Source organism: Pinus tabuliformis, chromosome 3_1 (genome assembly GCF_031772625.1).
Source record: "Pinus tabuliformis cultivar Carrire ecotype Pingquan chromosome 3_1, CPIR1, whole genome shotgun sequence".
NCBI classification, from domain to species: Eukaryota; Viridiplantae; Streptophyta; class Pinopsida; order Pinales; family Pinaceae; genus Pinus; species Pinus tabuliformis.
The window spans coordinates 594,580,462-594,602,427 of NC_142301.1; the positions used below are offsets into that span (position 1 = coordinate 594,580,462).

The 21,966-nt window shown below is 37.4% G+C and overlaps 1 protein-coding gene across 3 annotated transcripts in view; it reads right to left on the reverse strand.

The window, feature by feature from the left end:
* Positions 1-13,493, reverse strand: part of EMB1379 (embryo defective 1379) — a 154,849-nt gene extending 141,356 nt beyond the window's left edge. For 2 of the 3 annotated variants that reach the window (XR_016255815.1, XM_089411661.1), the window contains exons 1-2: positions 12,919-13,493; positions 12,523-12,719 (exon numbers count right to left, since the gene is read on the reverse strand). Coding sequence is in view for 2 of the 3 variants with exons in the window: in XM_089411661.1 (XP_089267787.1) it covers positions 12,523-12,719; positions 12,919-13,033 (312 nt within the window). In the remaining variant the exon portion in view is untranslated. The remainder of the gene's footprint in view (positions 1-12,522; positions 12,720-12,918) is intronic. The other variant, XM_089411662.1, reaches the window with a different exon arrangement.
* Between the last annotated feature and the right edge of the window lie 8,473 nt (positions 13,494-21,966).

Below are 21,966 nucleotides of genomic sequence, written 5' to 3' on the forward strand. Positions count from 1 at the left end.
TGTCAAAACTTCTCCAGGAGGAGGAGAAACTTTGTCTCAGGTGTTTCTCTCATAAGTGTCTCAGTTTTTCTGTAGAATCATTCCTTGTAAAGCGATTGTTGCTGAAGATTAATAAATAAACCCTCATCTACTGCACCAGTTTTCCCACATTGGGTTTTTCGGGGACAATTGTCCAAAAACAACTGTGTTGATGTGATTGATTCTTGTGCTTGTATATCACTATTATTTTCTCTATGTAATTATGTGATAATTGCAGTAGAATTTATTTTAATGTTTACTGAAGGGTTTCGTAAATAACTTATTATGGAAAATAAGTAGGAGAAATAAATCAGTTACTGCAGTAGAATTTTGTGTTAGAAATTTTCACATGGTATCAGAGCAGAGATTGGGCAACAGGATTAAAGAATCTACTATGAGTCAGGAGCATGATGTTGGGGCATCAACTCAGAGGGACTCACGCAGATCTCCAGAGAAAGAAGAAAGCACAAAGAACATGGATCATGATTATTCTATGTTAGCTTCCAAATTGGAAGAAGAAGTCGCTTGCCTAGTGAGTTATGCCTCCTCTGAGGTTTGATATATGGATAGTGGAGCTTCCAAGCATATGACAGGAATACAAGAATGTTTTTTGAAATATCAAGAAGAAAGGATGAACTTCCAGATCACCATGGGAAATAAGTCAAAATGTACCCTTGTAGGAAGAGGTACTATAGTCTTTCAAATAGAAGCAGGGGATCGGTTTCGAGCAACCAATGTGTTGCATGTGCCAAAATTGGGGATGAACTTATTATCTGTATCTCAGCTTCAAAACAAGGGCTATAACGTTTTCTTCATTAAGGAGAAAGTATATGTCAAACACCGGAGTTGGAAAAAGAAAGCCCAAATTGGAGTCAGAAGTAACAGGCTGTATAGATTACAGCTAGAGTCTCCAATGGCACTGATAGGCAGCGGTGGGGAAAAAGATTTGAATGAACTATGGCACAGGGGGATGGGACACTTACACCATGGGGCTCTACGAATTCTCGGGAAAACAATATCAGGAGTTCCATAATTAAGTACCGAACGAGATGATGTATGCAGAGGATGCGCACTAGACAAGTACGCTAAGGCAGCATTTTCTAGAAGCAACAATAGGGCAAAGAGTGTTTTGGGATTGATACACTCAAATATCTGCGGACACATGTCCACAAAAGCTCTTAGTGGTGTCGAATACTCTGTCACCTTCATTGATGACCATTCCAGAAAGACTTGGATCTACTTTCTAAAAACCATGGATGAAGTTTTCGGTCGATTCAAAGAGTTCAAGGCTCTCATTGAGAATCTGACAGGAAAGAAAATAAAGATATTGCCCCCAGACAATGGTGGAGAATACAAAAACAAGGACTTCACTGATTTTTGAGAAAGGGAAGGCATCAGAAGAGAGTGGATAGCCCCCTACAATCTGGAGCAAAATGGAGTAGCAAAAAGGAAGAACCGGACTATTGTTGAAGCAGCCAGGGCAATGTTGTATGATCAGGATATGCCCAAGTTTCTATGGGCAAAAGCATGCAACACGGTAGTGTATGTCCAGAACAGGACTCCTCACAGGGCATTAGGTAAGATTACTGCGGAGAGTGTCTTCACTGGTAAGAAGCCTGAGGTGAGTCATTTCATGATATTTGCGAGTTTGGCACACTGCCATGTACCCGAAGAAAAGAGGAAGAAATTGGATCAGACTGCGGAGAAAGGATATCTTGTGGGATATAGCGAGAATGCTAAGGCATATAGAGTCTATCTTCCAGGGAATAGGAAGATTGTAATTTGACGGGATGTAAAGTTCATGGAGGACAGAGCTTTCAGGAAATCCCGAGAAATGCCTTCCAAAGAGCAGTCAAAGGATGATCCGTTGGTCCAGCCACTTCGACCAGCAGAAACTAGCGCTAATATTTCTCCTAAAGGCAAAACTCCAGAGGTAGAGCCTCAGGGAGAGGAGGAGCAAATAGATATACCCACTACGAGTGGTAGAACGAGCCGAGAACTTTGATAGATACTACGAGATGCAGAGGATTTGGTTAGGGCACCCAGGAACAAGAAAAGGGAGCATAGACAGCCTGACAGATACCAAGCCTTGGTGGCTCAGGTTGAAGAACCCTCCAATTTTCAGGAGGTCGTTCAGCATCAAGTATGGGTAGATGCTATGGTGGAGGAATACAATTCCATAATAGTCAATGATGTCTGGGAAGTGGTACCTAGGCCTAAGGACAAGTCAGTTGTAGGGTCGAGATGGCTCTACGAAGTCAAATACGCTGCAGATGGCAGTGTGGAAAAATACAAAGCTAGGTTTGTGGCTAAACAGTTTGCTCAGAAGGAAGGGATAGGCTACAAAGAAACCTTCGCCCCAGTAGCCAGGTATACTTCTATTAGATCCGTGATATCCCTTGCAGCGTAGATGGGGTGGGAGATTCACCAGATGCATGTGAAGACGACGTTCTTGAACAGGTTGATAGAAGAAGAAGTATACATTGAACAGCCAGAGGGTTTTGAAACACATGAGAAGAAATCTCATGTATGTGGGTTGAAGAAAGCTCTGTATGGGCTTAAACAAGCACTTAGAGCATGGTACGGTCGAATTGATGGCTACTTACAGAAGATGGGATTCTTCAAGCGTGACGCGGATCCTAACCTTTACTATCTGGTTGTAGAGAATGAGCCTCTAATCCTAGTTTTATATGTGGATGATCTCTTTCTGATAGGATCATCCAGGCTCATCAAAGATTGCAAGGAGAACCTAGCCAAAGAACTCGACATGAAGGATTTGGGACAGATGCATTATTTCCTAGGGTTGGAAGTTTGGCAGTATAAGGGTGAAATTTTCCTTGGGCAAGGGAGATACGCTACAGAGATTTTGAAAAGGTTCAGAATACAGAACTGTAGACCTATGGCTACTCCAATGACGACCAACTGAAAGAAGATTGATGCATCTAAAGATAAAGAAGTCGATCCCACCTTGTACAGGCAGCTCATAGGGTCCCTGATGTATCTGGTCAATACCAGGTCGGACATTTGCTACGCTATCAACACCCTCAGTCAGTTCATGGTAGAACCAAAGAGGGCGCACTGGACAGCAACCAAACATGTTTTCAGATATATACGAGGAACAGTCGAGCATGGACTAATGTACTGGACAGTAGCCAAGGCAATAACATTAGGTTGAGTGGGTTCACTGACGCAAATTGGGCTGGAAGTTTAGTAGATCAGAAAAGTACCATTGGGTATTGTTTCAGCATTGGATCAGGAATGACCTCCTAGTGTAGTAGGAAATAGAAATCTGTGATTCTGAGCTCAGCTGAAGCTGAATATATGGCAGCTAGCACAACTTCATGCGAAGCCATATGGCTTAGAAAATTGCTTGTGAACCTATTCAGAAGAAAGATGGAAGAGACCAGTATTTTGTGTGATAATCAAAGTTGCATCAAGCTCTCTGAGAACCTATTCTTTCATGATCAATCGAAGCACATTGATATCAGGTGTCACTTTATCAGACACTGTGTCCAACGGGGCGCAGTACAGTTGAGGTACACCCCAACAGGGGAACATGTAGCGAACATTCTCACCAAGGCCCTAGGAAGAACAAAGTTTTTTTACTTCAAGGAGAAGATGGAGATGGTGAAAAAATCGTTTCAATAGCAGAAGCGAATAGTATGAGGAGTTGCAGTGCAGCAGTTAGCAGTGGCAATGCTATGGGCAGCATGATGCAGCATATTCAGAGGGAGCTGCAGCAAAGATGTAGCAGTGACAGCTATAGTGTCATGGGCGGCAATACAAGTTACAGCAGCACAATGGATGAGGGGCAGTAAGCCGAGCATCAACAGCGCAGAGGACCGATGTCGTGGATCAGTGTGATGCTTCTATTGGGAAGTATTGCCAGAGCACATTCCTCGCTAAGAGGGAGTGTTGATTTTGGGTAGCATCGGATGTGCTCTAGCTCTGAAATTTTGTGGAGGGGATAGCACACATGAGATCTCCAAGACCTAGAAATCATTTGGAGAAATTCCACCCGAATGAGGAGTTATTAAAATAATTAATATTTTTAATGGGTTCCTAAGTCTAAACTTAGGAAAATAAAAATATTAATGGGTATTAATAAAGATATGGGTGAGAAGCTTCTAAGAGACGAGGATCAAGTCGTTTTAATCTTAATTGTTGATTGGAGACTTAATCTCAATCATTGATTCATCAACGGGAAAAGTATAAGAGAAGACTTGAGAGTCATTTGGAGACACGCGGGGCAAATACTCAGTAACCCAAGGGAAAACGATTCTCAAGGAGGAGTTCAATTTCAATATGACAAGAAAATCACCCTCATAGATGACTTGATTCACGCATACCAGTCACATGCATATGAAAATAAGTTTGGTTTCCAATACATGTGATATATTGGTGCATTTTATAGTAATAGCTAATATAATATCTCTGATATTTGGCAAGCATCTAACCTATCATGTGACCTTGTTGGATATCATGATTTTTCCTAAGATAAAGCATGGCCAAAAACATTGATTTTTGATATACGATAATTTGAAACGAGAACTGTAAACTCAAAACGAGAACTCTAGCCAAAAAAACCAAAAAAACAGCCTAAAACTGAAAATTTTGATGCTAGAACACTGAAATGCTGGAAAGCCTTACAATTTTGACAATTTTTCAATCATGACATTATGGAAAAAAATTATGACTAAAAAAACTTTAAAAATGAACACCTGAATGAAAGAGTCATTATACCAAGAGTAGTTTCTTTTTTAAATGTTAAAAATATGACGACTTTAAAATCTTAGCCTAAGACAACTTAACACATTGCAAAACAAGTTTAAAAGTCAACCATCAAAATGACACAATGTAGGCAAACTCGACCCACTGTAATGAAAACTTAGATATCAACCACGAAATTGACACATTGTGAGGGCAGACTCGATCCTTTATAACAAAAACTTTAAAAGCAATAATCAAATTGACACATAATGAGATCGAGCGCTAGTCGAGGATCGACATGGAGCCTATAGGAAAACAACTTAACACATTGCAAAACAGGTTTAAAAGTCAACCATCAAAATGACACAATGTAGGCAAACTCGACCCACTGTAATGAAAACTTAGATATCAACCATGAAATTGACACATTGTGAGGGCAGACTCGATCCTTTATAACAAAAACTTTAAAAGCAATAATCAAATTGACACATAATGAGATCGAGCGCTAGTCGAGGATCGACATGGAGCCTATAGGAAAAATAAAATAAAACAATATAATCAATAAATAAAAATGAAAAACACAAAAGAAAACAAAAATAAAACATTAGAAAATAAATAAATAAATAAAATAAAATAAAATAAATAGAATAAAAAATAATAATAATAAGTGTGTATATATATATATATATTAAAACATTAAAAAAAAAACATGACAAAAAAAGAAAACAAAAAATAAAACATTGAGAAACATAAAAATAAAAACATAATAAATTTTAAAAATTAATAATAAGTAAATAACAATATATATTAGAACAAAAAAAAATTAAAAAACATGGCCAAAAAAATAAATATAAAAAACATAAAAACAATTTTAAATAAAAATAAAAATAAACAAAACAAAAAAACCATTAAAATTAAAATTAAAACATTAAAAAAACACAAAAACATTATATTAAAAAAATTTAAAAAAAGGAAAAACCATAATTAATAAAAAAAAATTGAAAACATTAAAATTAAAAACATACTTAAAAAATTTTTTACTAAAAAGGCTTCTAAAAGATAAAAATTAAAAATCGGAGGCCACTTGGCAGGCCGATTCTCGAAATCGGATTTCCAAGCCCATGGTTGGCCAGCACAGCGGCCGAGCCACCCTGGGCCTTGCCTGGCCAATTCTAAGGGCGCTGGGTTGGCCAGTCGTGGAGGCTGTTGGCAGCCTCATAGTCGACCAGCGCAACGATCGGGCCACCCTAGGCAGGAATCAGCCAAGCAGGCCCAGGGTAGTCCAACCGTTGGGCTGGTCGGCTGTGGGCTTGGTAGGTCGATTCCGAGAATTAATCAGCCTGCCAAGCTAAGGGCCTCTGATTTTTTTTTAAGTCTTTTTAGTAAAAAAGAAATGAAGTATGTTTTTAATTTTAATGTTTTCGAATTTTTTTATTAATTAAAGTTTTTTTAATTTGAAATATTTTTGTTTTTATGTTTTTTTGTTTATTATTATTTTTTTATGTTTTTTTATTATTATTATTTTTTTAATGCTTTTAATTTAATTTTAATAGTTTTTCTATTTTTTTTGTTTGTTTTTAATTTCTTTTGATTATGTAAAATTGTTTTAATATTTATGTTTTTTTTTTGTTAATCTTCTATTTTATTTTTTTTAAATTAGGTTTGTTTCTAATTTTTATTTTTAGTTTTAGTTTAAAAATTATTTTTATTTATTTATTTTTATAGTTTTTTTTTAACAAAATAATTTTGTTTTTTTTACATTTTTTATATTTTTGTTGTCTTTTTAATATATGTGTGTGTGTTTAAGTAATCAACATTTAAAAAACAATTGTGCATAATTAGGACAAAAATTTTAAAGTGTCAAAAATGTCTTTAAAAAAATGTTGATACTTTTCAAAATCCGCGTGAAAATCACCAACATTTAAAAAATATATATCCACACTTAATACATTAGAAAATTTAAAGTGTCAAAAATAAGCAACATCAACACATTTCAAAATCAGTATGAAAATCACTAACATTTAAAAACAAATATTTATACTTGATACATAAGAAAATTTAAAGTGTCAAAAATATGCTCCCCAAAAAAAAATTGCATTATGAATCAACGCTTTTCAAAATCGGGTAATGTTTTTGCTACCTCAAAAAATGGGTAATCATATCAGTTCCTGTTTCAAAGTTAACTTTATTTTGATACTATTGACAAGTATGGTAACCCTAATAGCAATAGGTGATTGTAAGTTGGATACTCGATATTCTTCTTGTTGTTCTTGATAATATTTTGGTAAGTTGTAACTTCTATGATGAATCAACAACATTTTATCAATGTAACAAATGGATGCCCTAACTTGATGGTGTTACCTAAACTTGACCACTAGAAAAGACGAGGGCCGCAATGAGACCAGTGTCTAGAGCACGTTACTGAGAGGTAAACAACCCCCAACCCAGCACAAGGCTTCAAACGACAAACAAATACACTAATAGCAAACCCACCCCGCTATTGCACCCCTCCGTGTACAAAACACCCAACAACCTTTCCAGCGAGAAAGTCAAGGGGGATCAAGAATCAAACTCCAAAGAGGAGTTGTCACAGGCTGACACTCAATGCTGGATAAAGCCACGGGCCACAAATACATCGATGGTGCAAGGCCACTAAAGAGAGGGGAGGAGTTGTCACAGGCTGACACTCAATGCTGGATAAAGCCACGGGCCACAAATACATCGATGGTGCAAGGCCACTAAAGAGAGGGATGTCTGCAAAGCACACACCACGAAACCAAGAAATGACCAAGTCGCACAAAAAACCCACAATCCAAAGGGAGAAACAAAGACATAACCCGCTACTTCTTTCCTTAGAAGGGGAGTGGCTCACGAGAGGACAAGGAATTCCCTCGACGGCAAAGGCACGAGATAAGAATGCCACCTCATGCCCATTGACAGGGAAACTTGCGATCTCGATGGAGCTCAGACCGAGGGAGGGGTTTTTCATTACCTGGACACCCAACCCTTCCGCGAGGGCAGATCGAGGAATGGTCGAGAGGACTAGGGTGGCCAACCCAACGGATTGCACCGCTCTTCATCCATCCCATATTGACCCCACCCCAACAATTTCCCCTCACGGAAGGATTGAGGTACCAGGCGCGCATGCAACCACTCCCTTGACCCAACCACCAACAAAAAAGCTCACCCAAGCAACACATAAACCACCGCCGCCTTTTCGAGAGAACCAACTATGGAGGCCCGCACCCTTGGCCCATGCCTTCCAACGAACAAAAGACCAAGCACCGCCGCTACGAATGAGTCTAAATTTATCCATTGTATTGCCCAAGCACCTCAACTGCAACAACCATGCCCCGCCGAACAGATCATCGAAGAGGGCTCCCAAGAAACAAGCTTCCGAACCCCCTACAGAAACACATTGGGGGGAAGAAAAACAAAGGATGGGTGGGACAAGCACAAGCATGGCTTGCAAGCACACACGAAAAAACAAGCGTGACCTCAAGACAAGCAACCAACAATGTTCCCGCCAAACACCAAACCCGCTCCCCTAGAGACGCACCACATGGGCCCACATTGCAATCGAAACCCACCCAACCCGAACCAAAAAAAAACACCATGCTATCAATGATCCTACCGCAGGTTCACCTACAGTAACCTTGTTACGACTTCTCCTTCCTCTAAATGATAAGGTTCAATGAACTTCTCACAACGTCGAAACTACTATGTTGTATAAGAAAACAAATATAAAACAATTTCAAGGGGTTGCCCAAGGGCTTTACAGATCTGCATACAAGTTTCGGGGAGGAGAAAGGGGAATGAGTCAAGTGGGAATAGGTATTAACGGTTGCTTTCCAGATGGTTGAGTTAAGGCGTGCATATTTGGGAGGTTGACTCAAGAGATGAAAGTTGGGATGGCGAAGGAGCATCTAGCATAGTGAAATGAGAAAAACAAAGTGTCCCCCTTGTCAAAAGGAATAGTGGTCCAAGGTGGACCTGTAATGACCCACCTATAGCTATAAATAAAATACAAGTATTAGCATACATACGAGGCCTCCATACGATAGCTGCGTATGCATGGACCCGTATGTAACGCATTATATATATAATAAACCCTCAAGCGAACAGAAAATGTTAGTTTTAATGTTTAAAATTTTAATTTGTAAATTAAAATTTATGAAATTAAATAAAACATTAAATAAATTAAATTAAATCATTAAAATAAATAAATAAACTTTATTAAATCAAATTTAGATATTCAAATAAAATCACCAAATCAAATCAGATTTTGTTTATAAAATCAACACGTATCCAAATTAGGACACAGAGATGGAGGAAGTCGGTGAACGGAGACTTATAAGAAGGAAGGGGCGGTTGGAGGAAGGGGGGGTCAAAAGGAGGAGGAAAATTTGTAACACAGAGTTTTTCAACAGAAAAGACTGAGCCTTGTTTGTTCTGAAGTTTTTGGGCACGGGGGAACAGATTGCAGCAATTGAGAAGCAATCTGGACTAAGTACCTAGGTTGTACTTAGTTTGGCTAGGAGGTTATGGTCTTTTGGTAACGGGAGCGAAAGCTGGAGCAAATCTGAAGCCTCTTCATCCGCAGGAAACTAGGTAGGTACTTCTCATCAAATCAATCAATTTGATATATGAAATTTTGTTTAATTTTAAAACAGGTTCATGAAGATTTCATAATTTGTTCAGCGTAAATAGTTGTTTAATTATTTACAGGTTTTACATTAGCTGTTTAATTATTTACAGGACCCAACCAAGGAAAGGTAGGTAGAGGGAGGAGATTGGCCCAAAGGGAGAAAGAAAGTAGAGCATCATCAACTAAAGGGTTGGGGGTAACCCATAAGTGGCATATAGAGGAGAAGGTCTAACGCAGTCATGACATAATCCACTATCCTAGCACTACCGCCATGGGTAATACATGTGAAATAGTTAGAGTCTGAGAAGCAAGGGAAGTCATTCAAAATAAGAAACTAATTACATCAAGAGGTGTCTACCATATGATGCAAGAGGCCTTAAACAATCATCGTAAGTCTAAGGAAGTCCTACAAAATCTAGATCAATTTCTTTCATACATAACACTTTCTTGGATCGATTGTGGAGAGGGGTGCGTAGGCTCAAGTATAGGCATTATAGGCATTGAAATCACCCGAGAGGATGACCATGCCCACTGCTAAGTATTGAATGATGTCGAAATACAAGTCCTGCTAAGAATCCCCAACTAAATTGTTGCGGATGGTCAAAAGTGACGATGTTGGGGGTAAATAGCAAAATACAGTGTAGATATCTCTAGGAGAGGGGCTAGGTTTAAAACTAGCAAGCTTATCAGAAGTTACATAGAAACACTGCCTTGAAGTCTCTAGTGAAACAAGCTACACCACCTAAGCCTTTAACACAACTTGAAATTTAGTTTTCCTGACTCCAATTGGAAAACTAATGGTAAACAAGAACAGCCAAAACCACCCAAACAAAACTCGCATGGGTCTCCACAATAAAAAAGATATCTGGCAAAGCAAGAGTATCTATCGTCCACCATGAAGAGCAATATACCCCATTGTGATTCCAACAACCCACTAAAATGCACAACCCTTGTCACCTCACCTAATAAGTTTGTCATTTAGGGAGCCCAAGGTAGGACCACCCAAGATGGGGGGATCCTAAATGATGCCCAAAGATCACTAATAGCTGCCCATTTTCGTACATGCCATGCAGCTACAACTTGCTCTCTAGAGCATTTGAGCTTCGCAAGTTATGATACAGATATGGTTAGATCCTCATCCGATTATAGCTTGTGAGAGAAAGAGAAGAGCTTCTTATTGTCCCAGAGGGCCCAAAGCTAGTGTCCTAAAAATCTAAATCGAAGGAAGAGGGTGGAGTCATATCCATACCAAGCCCACTCAAGGCTAATGTCCAAAATGTCTACAATATCTCAGAGGAACAACACCCACCTACAAGGGGTCCAAACAAGGGAAAGGTGCAAGAAGCCACCTCACTTTCAAATTCAACTCAAACGCGCCTAATACACTCCTCCATGAGCTCAGCCTACACAACTTCCTCCACCTTGATGAACGAGTAATACTGCCACTTCCTTGAACACCTTGTGCCCATGATTTAATATGTTCCAATTCCATGTTTGAAGATTGCATATTGAGAACAAATATCCTCATGTTTGTTCTTGAGGGCAAAGATTCATATGTGTAAAGCATCACTCAAGAATGAAGAGTTTGTTATCATTTGTTTTCAGTCAACAATTGTTTGAGCATTAAATTCTCAAATTTCGCATCTACAAATTTGTTCAAAAGGGAAAGCACATCCAATTTTGATTGTTCCATCAATTTAGCAAATCTTGATTTGATCTACTAGCAAAACCAGATCTATGGAAATAATTACCATGTCCTTGAAAGAGGAACCAATGTTTGGATTGACAATTATTGTACTATAGTTGCAAAGTAACTCTGTTATCCTTAACACTAGTCTTGTTGCCCCCAATGCTCAAGTGTGAATGCCATAATTGTGGCATCAATTGATTGGTACGTAAGCTATTTGATTTGCGTTTTTGCTTTTGGACATGTTCATTGTATTCATAATATTTTGTGGCCTTGAATGAGACCCCACATGCTGACAGCTGCTCAAAAAATGCTCCTAAGTTGAGTCCATTTGGAATGTTTAAACAAATGACGACCTCATTCTTGTGAGGCTAATTGGTGCCTTCTTACATCATATGGTTCCTGCTTCATGTCAATGTCTCATGCCTAATAAGTGCAGTATATCATATCATGCTTCACAAGAGCAATAGACCAAATCAAAAGTCACAAGGAAATCAACTAGCGACATAGAGAGGACATTTAGCAGCATAGATCCATTTTGAACTTGGAACTGTTAAGCACCAAGAAGGATCAAAATAATCAAGGTGCAAACCTCAATGTTTTTGCATCGTAAGATTATTTAACTGCATTGAGGTTTGCATCTTGAGTGTTTTGATTCCTGTCTATGTTTAATAAATCCTTGGTTAGCCTGGATATATGCTAGTTTTATATTTATATATCTATATGAAAGTGTGGTGTATAAAAAGTTATTTCTTATGGCCAGTTTTCAGGCGAAAAATATTTTTAATGGGACCAACCTTAGGATTACAGAGATGGTTGAGTACAAACAAACATCTCCCCCTAACTGAGCTAAACAATGCACCTTTTGTTGAAAAAAGGCCCATCCACCTGTCATGTATCACATGCAAGTAATTTTTCTAAAATGAAAGCATTTCTCAATGTAAACAAGTTTTCCCTGAGGTTCAATGTCTATGACTCTAGTTAACGAACTAGGAGCTTTCCAATAGCAAACCCAAATCTTAGGAAATTACAAGAGATGTTCAAAAAATGCATGCTGGAGAAAAATGGGCACACTTTGCACTTGTAACTTGAACATGTCTGTAAAGATGCAAAACACAGAACATGGAAAATTTAATAAACAAGGATCCTGTGTTATTGACATTTTGCAGTTTGCTTTTGTTACTGAACAAAGAAAAAATAAAAAATAAATAAAATAAAAATAACACAATTTTATGTAACTTTGCACTTGTAACTTGAACATGTCTGTAAAGATGCAAAACACAGAACATGGAAAATTTAATAAACAAGGATCCTGTGTTATTGACATTTTGCAGTGTGTTTTCGTTACTGAAAAAATAAAAAATAAAATAAAATAAAAATAACACAATTTTATGTAAATGAATTCAAGAAATCTTCAAATACTCACGAAATGTTCCAAAAAAAACAAAATTTACTTTACCACGGCCTTGAAGAAAGCAATTTGCGGCAGTGAATACTGAGTCCCCAGTTTTGCATGCTCATCAGCAACTTTGTTGACGACGCCATAATAAATCTCACCGTCATATTGGTTTCTGCCAGCCCGAGCCTCAAATTGCACAAAGTCAAGCTCCTTATTGATTCTTCCAATGTACTCATAAAAAGCCCGTTCGCTTACATCTGCAAATACACGATAAGAAAACCTCATATAACATCTTGAAATTTGTCTTTGAAAGTCAATGGAACATATAACCATCACGAAAGCGACCTTTAGTCTGATAAAAAATCAAAGTAAAGAGAACAAACCACGCAAATTGAAAAAGAGAAAATCCGGTTTAAAACCCTATAAAACCCGGAATTGAGTATATAGAAAACTTACCCGCATTGTTCTCACAGACAGTTTTGAATATAAATTTGACCTCTTTCTCGCTCAATGGACCACGTGTTAGCAACGCCTGTATTAGAGCATGATGCTTCGAGTCGAGTATCGCCATTAAGGGTTTCTGGCGATCTTACGGTCCGAAGTTTATGAAATTTAACAAGAACTCGAATTTCACCGGAAAATCGATGATTCTGTGACTCAAACAGTTAAAGTTGCAGAGAAATTGCTCTGATATAGGTTTTCCAGAGAAGCCATTGGATGCCGACAAGTTCCTATATCGTGGCCGTGGTATGCCAAAATTTTCCCGCGACACTTTAATCTCTAATTAAATGACATAAAGGTACCCTGAAATCATTACCCGGAAGGCCACTTGATTGGAATCGCAGCGACTACCCGTTGGAAAAGCAAAAAAGAACCGAAACGATGCGCCATAAAAAAACTTCAGAGAAAATCAGTTGAGTAAAAGTCACTCCACAGATTTAAAGATTTCTATGGCAGACGGAAAAGCAAGAAATTGTAGAGCGTACTCTGATAATATTTGTGTATTAAAGATCCTACTTGGGTATTTCCTTTCGTTGTGAATTTTGGCTTATAAATTCCACTTCTTCCATTATGATTAAGTTTTGAAATCTCTTATTTAAAATGTTATCGTTTTCCATGTCAGTTTTAATTTTAATATGGTTAAGTTTTGAAATCTCTTTATGATTTAAAATATTATTGTTTTAATTTTAATAGGGTTAAGTTTTGAAATTTTTTTATGATTTAAAATATTATTTTTTAATTTAAAATTTATATTGTTTTAATAAATAAAATCAAATACCTCGGCCTGGAGTATGCCGTAAAACTGCTTCTGCTTGGCTAAGAGCTCGTCTTCCTCGGACGTAAGGAAACAAGTTAACGGCCCAAGACCCAGAGGCATCTGGCAGGAGTGAAAGCCTGCTCCCTTACGGACCATCAGCGGGTTATTACAGGTGGCGTGGTTTTCCTTGATAACGGTGATGAGTCAAACCGACTTTCGCGGATAGCAGCCAGAGATGGCTGTCCTCACTGTTGGTTTGACACCTGAGTTTGATAGGTTTTGCCACCTTCGAAAAAAAAAAAAAACAAATACCGTGATTATAGGTCCGTGATTTGATAAATCCATTTTTCATGTGTTATGGATACATATTTTTTGAACGCACTAAATTTAATAGTAATTTAAGTTGATTAGTAGTTCTAGACATTAAGTGATGAATGAGTGTTTTATATTAATTAGTAATTTATTAATTTTTTGAGAGCATTAATCAATTTTCAGTATTAATTCAAAAATATAAATAAGTAATAGATAGCAGACATAAATAAAATTAGGTGGAAACTTCTTTCGGGATTAAAACCACTGAATGCTTTTCTAATAATTTATGAGTATACTAATGCTTCAGCTTCCACTGAAAAAGGGAAGCCCCAACTCCTTAGGACGCTAGAAAAGCATTCAATTTCCCAGCTCCAACTAGAAGGACACTCCAACGCCCTCGTTTTATCGGCAATTACTGAAAGGATGCTCCAACACCCTAGCAAGTTCCAACTTGTCCTATCGCCACCCTGCCACCCTGAAGTGCTTTCAAGTCCAACCTGAAGGTGACTTCAATGATCTGCCTAGCACCACCCAACCTCCCTAAAAAATGATAATAAATCAAAACAACTATTATGGGCTCTCGTACTAGGGACAATGACCCACTTAGAATGAGTAAATTTTGCAAATCAATATGGACTCTCGTACCAAGGACAATGAACCTTTGCAATAATATGACAGTGAAATACAAACAAAACCCTAATTCAAAACTCTAACTTGTTTATTGTAGCCCAGTGCGTTGATGTCCAATAAATTCTTATATGCCATATCATGTTGTACCTAATGTTGCTCAATTGTCCCTCTGTTCAAATCCTTGTTTGCAAGTGTTGCTTTAACCCTCACTGGATGAATGCTTGCTCGAAGATTAGATGTTTGACAACTGTGTTGATGCCAAAAATTGCTTTGTCTACAAACAAGTAGTAAACAGATGGTGATGATACATTCAATGTTGCCTCAATCCCTTCGACGAAACCCTATTGTCTACTACAAAGCACTGCTACTAAACAATGTGTCAATAAATAGACGGTTGTAGCCAAGATCAACAATCTCTTCAACACATTGTTGATAGTCAACCCTCACTACCAAACTAAGGCAATAACCATAAGGGTTTGTACATAACCAAACTTCAATATATGTTGACTTGTAACAAGACTTTATTGTAACGAACCAAATTTTTATGCTTCCTTTAAAATACAGTGACAAGGTGACTTATACTACTACTTCTTCAACTATTATATAAATGTTGCTTGTACTTTGGATAGATGGCTCCAATCAATACTGCTACAATCCTTAAATCAAGTCTTCAACCTAGGCTACTTGAAACCATACATATGACTATTGTAAGATCCTTTCAAAAATATTTGAATGTCGTCAATGCATTTGATTTGATGTTGCAATACTCCTTTTAAGGTGGTTGGCTTAATTTCTTTTTGGCAAGCTCATGAACTAGTAAGTATATAATTACGTCAAACTCCTGTAAGTCTTGAGCCCAAATTACTTCACACCTTATCTGAAGTAGGTCTGAGTATTTTAGTAGCAAAGATGTATGTAAAGTTTAAAGGGGCATTGACGCAAAGTATAGATCACAACAATACCATTGCAATACTTATAAAAATGGTCGAAGGTTTTAAGACCAAGAGACCTTTAATTTGCTTCAGATTTGTGTCACAATGGCTATCAAGAAGAATGTCGCAGAGAAAATTAGCCCTGTTTTGTTATTTTTCCGCATGAATAAGCTTGTCAATCTTCCAATTCAATGTACTCCACAGATCATCTTAAATATCGACAAGGATTCGCAATTAGACATAGGTAACCAGGCCACAAAAAGGTGAGGCTTCCTTACTAAAAAAAAAAATCTTGATGCCCTAATGACGATCGAATAGGTGTTCCTTCAATCCAACAAAAACCTTAAAATAATATGTTGAAAGTTGCTCCTTCTTGCAATGAAAACACAGAAACCCAATTGCAGGAAAAAAACAAGACACAAAAGAATTCCCAAGCCACTCATCTGATCTGTTGATGTCTCCATAGGGCTGAGATAGTTTCATAGCAAAGTTAATCAAAAGATATACATTTGCTCATACTATGAGAGTGTTATTTGAGTACCTTTATATAGTTACTTGAGGGACTTCTAAGGGTAGCCGAGATGCACCTTTTGGAGGCAGTAACACCATTTAAAATTTGAACTTTAAAACTTGAAACTCTAGGAATGAGGTCGATACCCTTTTGGAGTTAGGGATTTAATGTTTGATTGAAGTCAAGACCCCTTTCATAGTTTGATAATCCAAGAATAATTTTCGAAACCTATTGTGAAATAGTTTGACCATGGACTTTTTGGTGAAAATCCCATCTTCATTATTTAACTAATGATAGGGTACCACATCAAGATCTTTTAGGGTTTTCACCCACAACTTGGGTTCTTCATCTTCAAACTGGCATAACTTACAAACTATGAAGAACAATGTGGCATGCCACATACCACCAGAATCAAGTCAATGAGGAGAATCCAATAAGGATGGTTTGGACTCAAGACTTCATGAATTTCCATGTTATTTAACCCACAAAAGGTGGGGCATCTCCTAGTGCTGCTTGGGTTGACATCAATGACAACCACATGTCAACAACCTCCCCCTTTGGCATTGATGGCAACACACATACTCCCCCTGCGATCACTGCTCCCCCTAACTCCATGCCTCTGATCCTCTTGATTTTCCTTCTCTCCCCCTTTGACATCAATGGAAAATGGTGATTCCCTCTCACAATCTGCTCGCAACTATGAACATGTAACCTGCCTCTGCTCCCCCTGCCTGCTTGGCTAAATAAAGAGCATTTTAATGTGAACTTGGGAGAATTTTGTCGAAGATACTCAAAACGTCTCATGCAGTAATGGTTTGGTGAATATGTCATATATTTGTTCCTTTGCCCCACTATATTCCACTTTGATGTTCCTCTCTGCAACCTATTCTCGAACAAAGCGATATTTGATAGCAATGTGTTTTTTCTTTTTAATGCATGACAATATTTTTGGAAATGCTTATGGCATTGGTGTTGTCACAGAACATTGGAATTGGCTCAACAAACTTCACTTGAAGATCATGTAATGTTTATTTCATCCAGGGAACCTGAGTACAACATGTTGTCGTTGTTATATATTTCAATTCCACTGTGGATAAGGATACTCAAGACTGCTTCTTGCTCAATGATGATACAATACAACCACCTAGGTATAAAGTTGCTCCACTGGTGCTTTTACGATCATCAACACGTCTTGCCCCAATCTATATTTGTATAAGCTATGATAGCTAAGTCATTTCCTTTTAGATACCATAAGTCAAAATCTCTTGTTCCCTTGAGATGTCAAAAGATTCTCTTCATTGCAATAACATGGGATTCTTTTGTTGTTGCTTGGAAACGTGCCACCTTTCCAATAGCTTGCATCACATCTAGCTTGTACGTTGTCACATATAACAGACTTCCAATCATTGATCTATACATCCTCTGGTTTGCATCCTTGGATAAATCATCCATGCTCAACTTGCAACCTATCACCATTGGGGTGTTGACCGGTTTTCAATCTTCCATTTGAAATCTCTTCAACATTTCTTTGATATACTTGGTTTGACAGATGAATATGCCCTTATCTTCCTAAGATATTTGAAGTCCCAAGAAGAAATTCAACTCACCAAGCAATGACATCTCAAACTCACTTTGCATATCTAATGCAAACTTCTTGCTTAACCTGTCATCATTGTTGCCAAAAATAATGTCATCCACATATACTTCAATGATGGTCAAACTGTCGTGCTCAACCTTTACATAAAGGTTGTTATCAACATTTCCTCTCTTGAACCCTTGTTTCTGCAAGTACCTATCAAGACAAGCATACCAAGTTCTAGGAGCTTGTTTGAGACCATATAATGCCTTCTTCAACTTGCAAACATAATATTTATTGTTAATGAGTGGAAAATCCCTCAAGTTGTTCTATGTATACTTCTTCTAATTCTCCATCTAGAAAGGTTGATTTTATGTCCATTTGATACACTTTGATCTCCCTCAAACATGCATAGGCCAAGAACATCTTGATGACTTCCATTCTAGCGATAGGTGCAAATGTCTCTTTGAAGTCTATTCCCTCAACCTACACATAACCTTTACATACCAATCTTGAATTGTTCTTGGTAACATGGAACCAGTTCCCAAGTATCATTATTTTCAATATGATCCAATTTTTCATTCATAGTTGTTACTTACTATTCATCGTGACTAGCCTCTTCAAAATTGTTAGGCTCAAATGTGGCTAAGAGTGCAAGATGCGCTTATTCAGGCATGCGTAGCTGTTAATTTTTTTCTGGTTCTTATGCCTTTATCGATGTCCCCAATGATCTGATCTGAAGGATGGCTCTTTTGATACCATTTCTTGGGAGTCTTAGAAGGTGTTTGTTGCTCACTTATTGTCTCTTCTTGGTTGGTAGTTGTTTCCTCATTTGATTATACTTACTTTGGGGCTTCCTCTTTGACTTTTTCTAGTTTTGCCTCTTGTGTCTCTGGTTCGCCTGAATATGAGCTTCCTTGTTCAATATTTGGTCCACGAGCTTCATCAAATGTTACATTGATGCTTTCAACTATCTGGTTGAGTCTCTAATTATAACATATGTATGTTTTCCTTTTGTGTGAGTAACCAACAAAAATGCCTTCATCTACCCAAGAGTCAAATTTTATTGTCTTCTGATCTTCCCTTTTAATGTAGCATTTGCTTCCAAAGGCTGGAAAATGTTTGAAATTCATTGGTATTCCCCTCCATAGTTCATATGGAGTCTGATCACAACTGCTTCTAAGCAATCCTCTGTTTAAAATGTACATAGTTGTATTAATTGCCTGAACCCAAAAATGGTTGTCCAATTTTTGAATCATTTAACATTGTTTTGGCCATCTCTTCTACTGTTATATTTTTCCTTTCAACAACTCTGTTTTGTTGTGGTGTCTTAGCTGTTGAGAACTCTCTTTATTCCATGTTCCTCATAGAAGTGTTGAAATGCTTTGGAGGTGAATTCTCCACTGTTATCTAATCTCAAACACTTGATCTTCAAATCAATTTCATTTTCAACCATTTCCTTGTAGATTTTGAAACATTCAATGCTTCAAACTTTTTCTTTGAAAAATTGGTTGTTGTCATCCTAGTATAGTCGTCAATCGTTAGCATGAAATATTGTTCATCATCTAGTCCTTTAATCTTCCTTTGTCCACATAGATCAGTGTGTATCAATTCCAATGGTTTTAACGTGGAATGTTCCTTGGTCCACATAGATCAGTGTGTATCAATTCTAATGGTTTTAATGTGGAATGTTCCTTGGTCTTGAATTCAACTCTTGATTGTTTTCTATGCCTGCAATGTTTACATATAGTACTGGTTGGTCTCAAAATCTGAGACATTTCTCTCACATCCTCCTTTTTACTAATTATGACAAGGTTGTCAAAGTTTATATGTCCCATTCGTTTGTGCCAAAGCCAACTTTCATCTTCCTTCGTTAAGAAATAGACTTTGTCAACAGTCTTGTCCAAAGTGTATATGTCTTTTGGAGTCCTAGTTGCAATAGCCATCAACGTGTCGATTTTCTCTCTTCTTATTTCACATTTCTTTAAGTCAAAGAGAAATGTATGTCCTTGATCATAGATTTGACTTACACTCAGCAGATTATGATTCATATTTTCAATAACAAGTACATCCTTTATTGTAGCATCCTTGCCTCCAAGCTTGACTATGCCTATTCCTATAATGTTTACAGATCTGTCATTTCCAAAGGATATTGTTCCATCCTTTCCTTCTTTCAAATATATGAATTCATTCTTGTCTCCGGTTAGATGTGTTGAGAAGACATTGTCAACATACCACACATTCTTCTTGCTTTAATCTTTTAGCATAAGTGCGCATCTTTCAATTTTTTTCCTCCAGACCTGAGCATTTTGATTATGCTATGATTCCCTTGGGGGAGGGATTAACCTGCTTTCTTTAACCAAATGTCTAAATTTGTTAAATTTATGGCACTCTACTTCATTGCTTAAATATCCAAACTTGTTATAGTTTTGCATGTAATCTTCCTGAGAGTTTATGGGACAATCATTTCTAACAAACCTTCCAGAGTTACTTTTGCTCCTAACAAAGGCTTGGGAATTTACAACTTTATGTCCAAAATTTCCACAAGAATAATAAACACCAAGAAATATGGTATGATACCTTAGAAGTGGAGACTTTCCTCAAGGAATTGTTCTTTGAGATCCTTCTTGCTACTCTTGAGCCTTATGTTCTGTTGGCAAACCTCTTTCGTTCTTAATAGATCCTCTAGTAATTTTTGCATAAGATTTATGTCCATCTCCCTTTTCTGTCGTGGATGAGGTCAAGACTTTTACGAATGTTTCCCTATAACCCAAACTAGACTTGTCATTATAAGGCCTTTGACTGTTGATGAGCTACAAAGTGACCAATCTCACCAAAATTGACACATATTAAGGGAAGTTTACCTTTGAACTTACATGTTCCTCTTTTTAACTTTCTCACAAAGTTAGCAATTTTTTCATCTGAGAATTCTTCTTCACAACAACAACTAGAGCTTGTTCTTGGTTCCTATTTGTTTTTCCGAATCTTCTTGGATGTTGTGAATGTTTCTTCTCGGTTGGATGGAATTTCTTGTTCTTTCCTCATTTCGTATTTCATAAATATTACATGCAATTTGTCCATGCTGATCTTTTCCAGATCATCTCTTTCTTTTAGCATAGAGACTTTAGCATTGAATCTCTCTGGAAGAGATCTTAGAACCTTTCAGACAACTACCTTGCTTTCCATTGGTTCTCCCAATGCTTCTATAGCATTCACTATTTCATCAACACAGAGAAAGTAAGTTGTAATGTTTTCCTCTTCGTTCATTTTTAGCTACTCAAATTGACCTCGGTGGGTCTAGAGCTTGGCCTCCTTTACCTTCTTCTTTCCTTTTTCGAAGCTTGTCCCAAAGTTCTTTTGTTGATTTGCAGTTAATTATTTTGACATATATAGAATATGTCACACCAATCATAAGGGAATTTTTAGCTTTACCATGGCTTTCGTAAACCTTTTGATCGTTATCATCTGAAGGAGGAGTTGTAGGTTCTTTGTATTCGGTCAACACAACATTCCAAACATCAAATCCTTGTGCTTAAAGATATGCCTTCATCTTTCCAATCCAAAAAACATAGTTTTTCCCATTAAGTATTGGAATTCTCGACTTATTCCACTCCATGATCTCCTTTTAGTTGTTAAATTGCTAGTGAAGAAACCTACTCTGATACGAATTGTTGGAAATACTGAGAGGAGGGTGAATCAATATTTCTTATCAATTAGTAACTTATTGATATTTTCAGAGCATTAATTAATCTTCAACGTCATTTTAAAAACATAAATAAGCAATAGAGAGTAGACACCAAAAATTTAAGGTGGAAACCCCCTTCAAGACAAAAACCATTGGATGCTTCTCTAATAATTTATGAGTACATTAATGCTTCATCTCCAATTCAAAAGGGAAGCCCCAACTCCCTAGTACTTTATAAAAGTGTTCAATTTTCCAGCTCCGGTTGGAAGGATGCTCCAACACCTTGGTTTTATCAACAATTGTTGAAAGGATGCTTCAACACCTTAGAAAGCTCCAACTTTCCCTAGCACCACTCCACCACCCTAAAGTGTTTCCAGACTCCAACTTGAAGGTGACTTCAACCACCTGCCTAACACCACCCAACCTCCCTAAAAATGATAATAAATCAAATCAACTATTATGGGCTCTCGTACTAGGGACAATGACCAACTTACAATGAGTAAATTTTGCAAATCAATATGGGCTATCGTACCAGGGATAATGACCCATTTACAATGAACTTCTTCAATAATATGACAGTGAAATCCCAACAAAACCCTA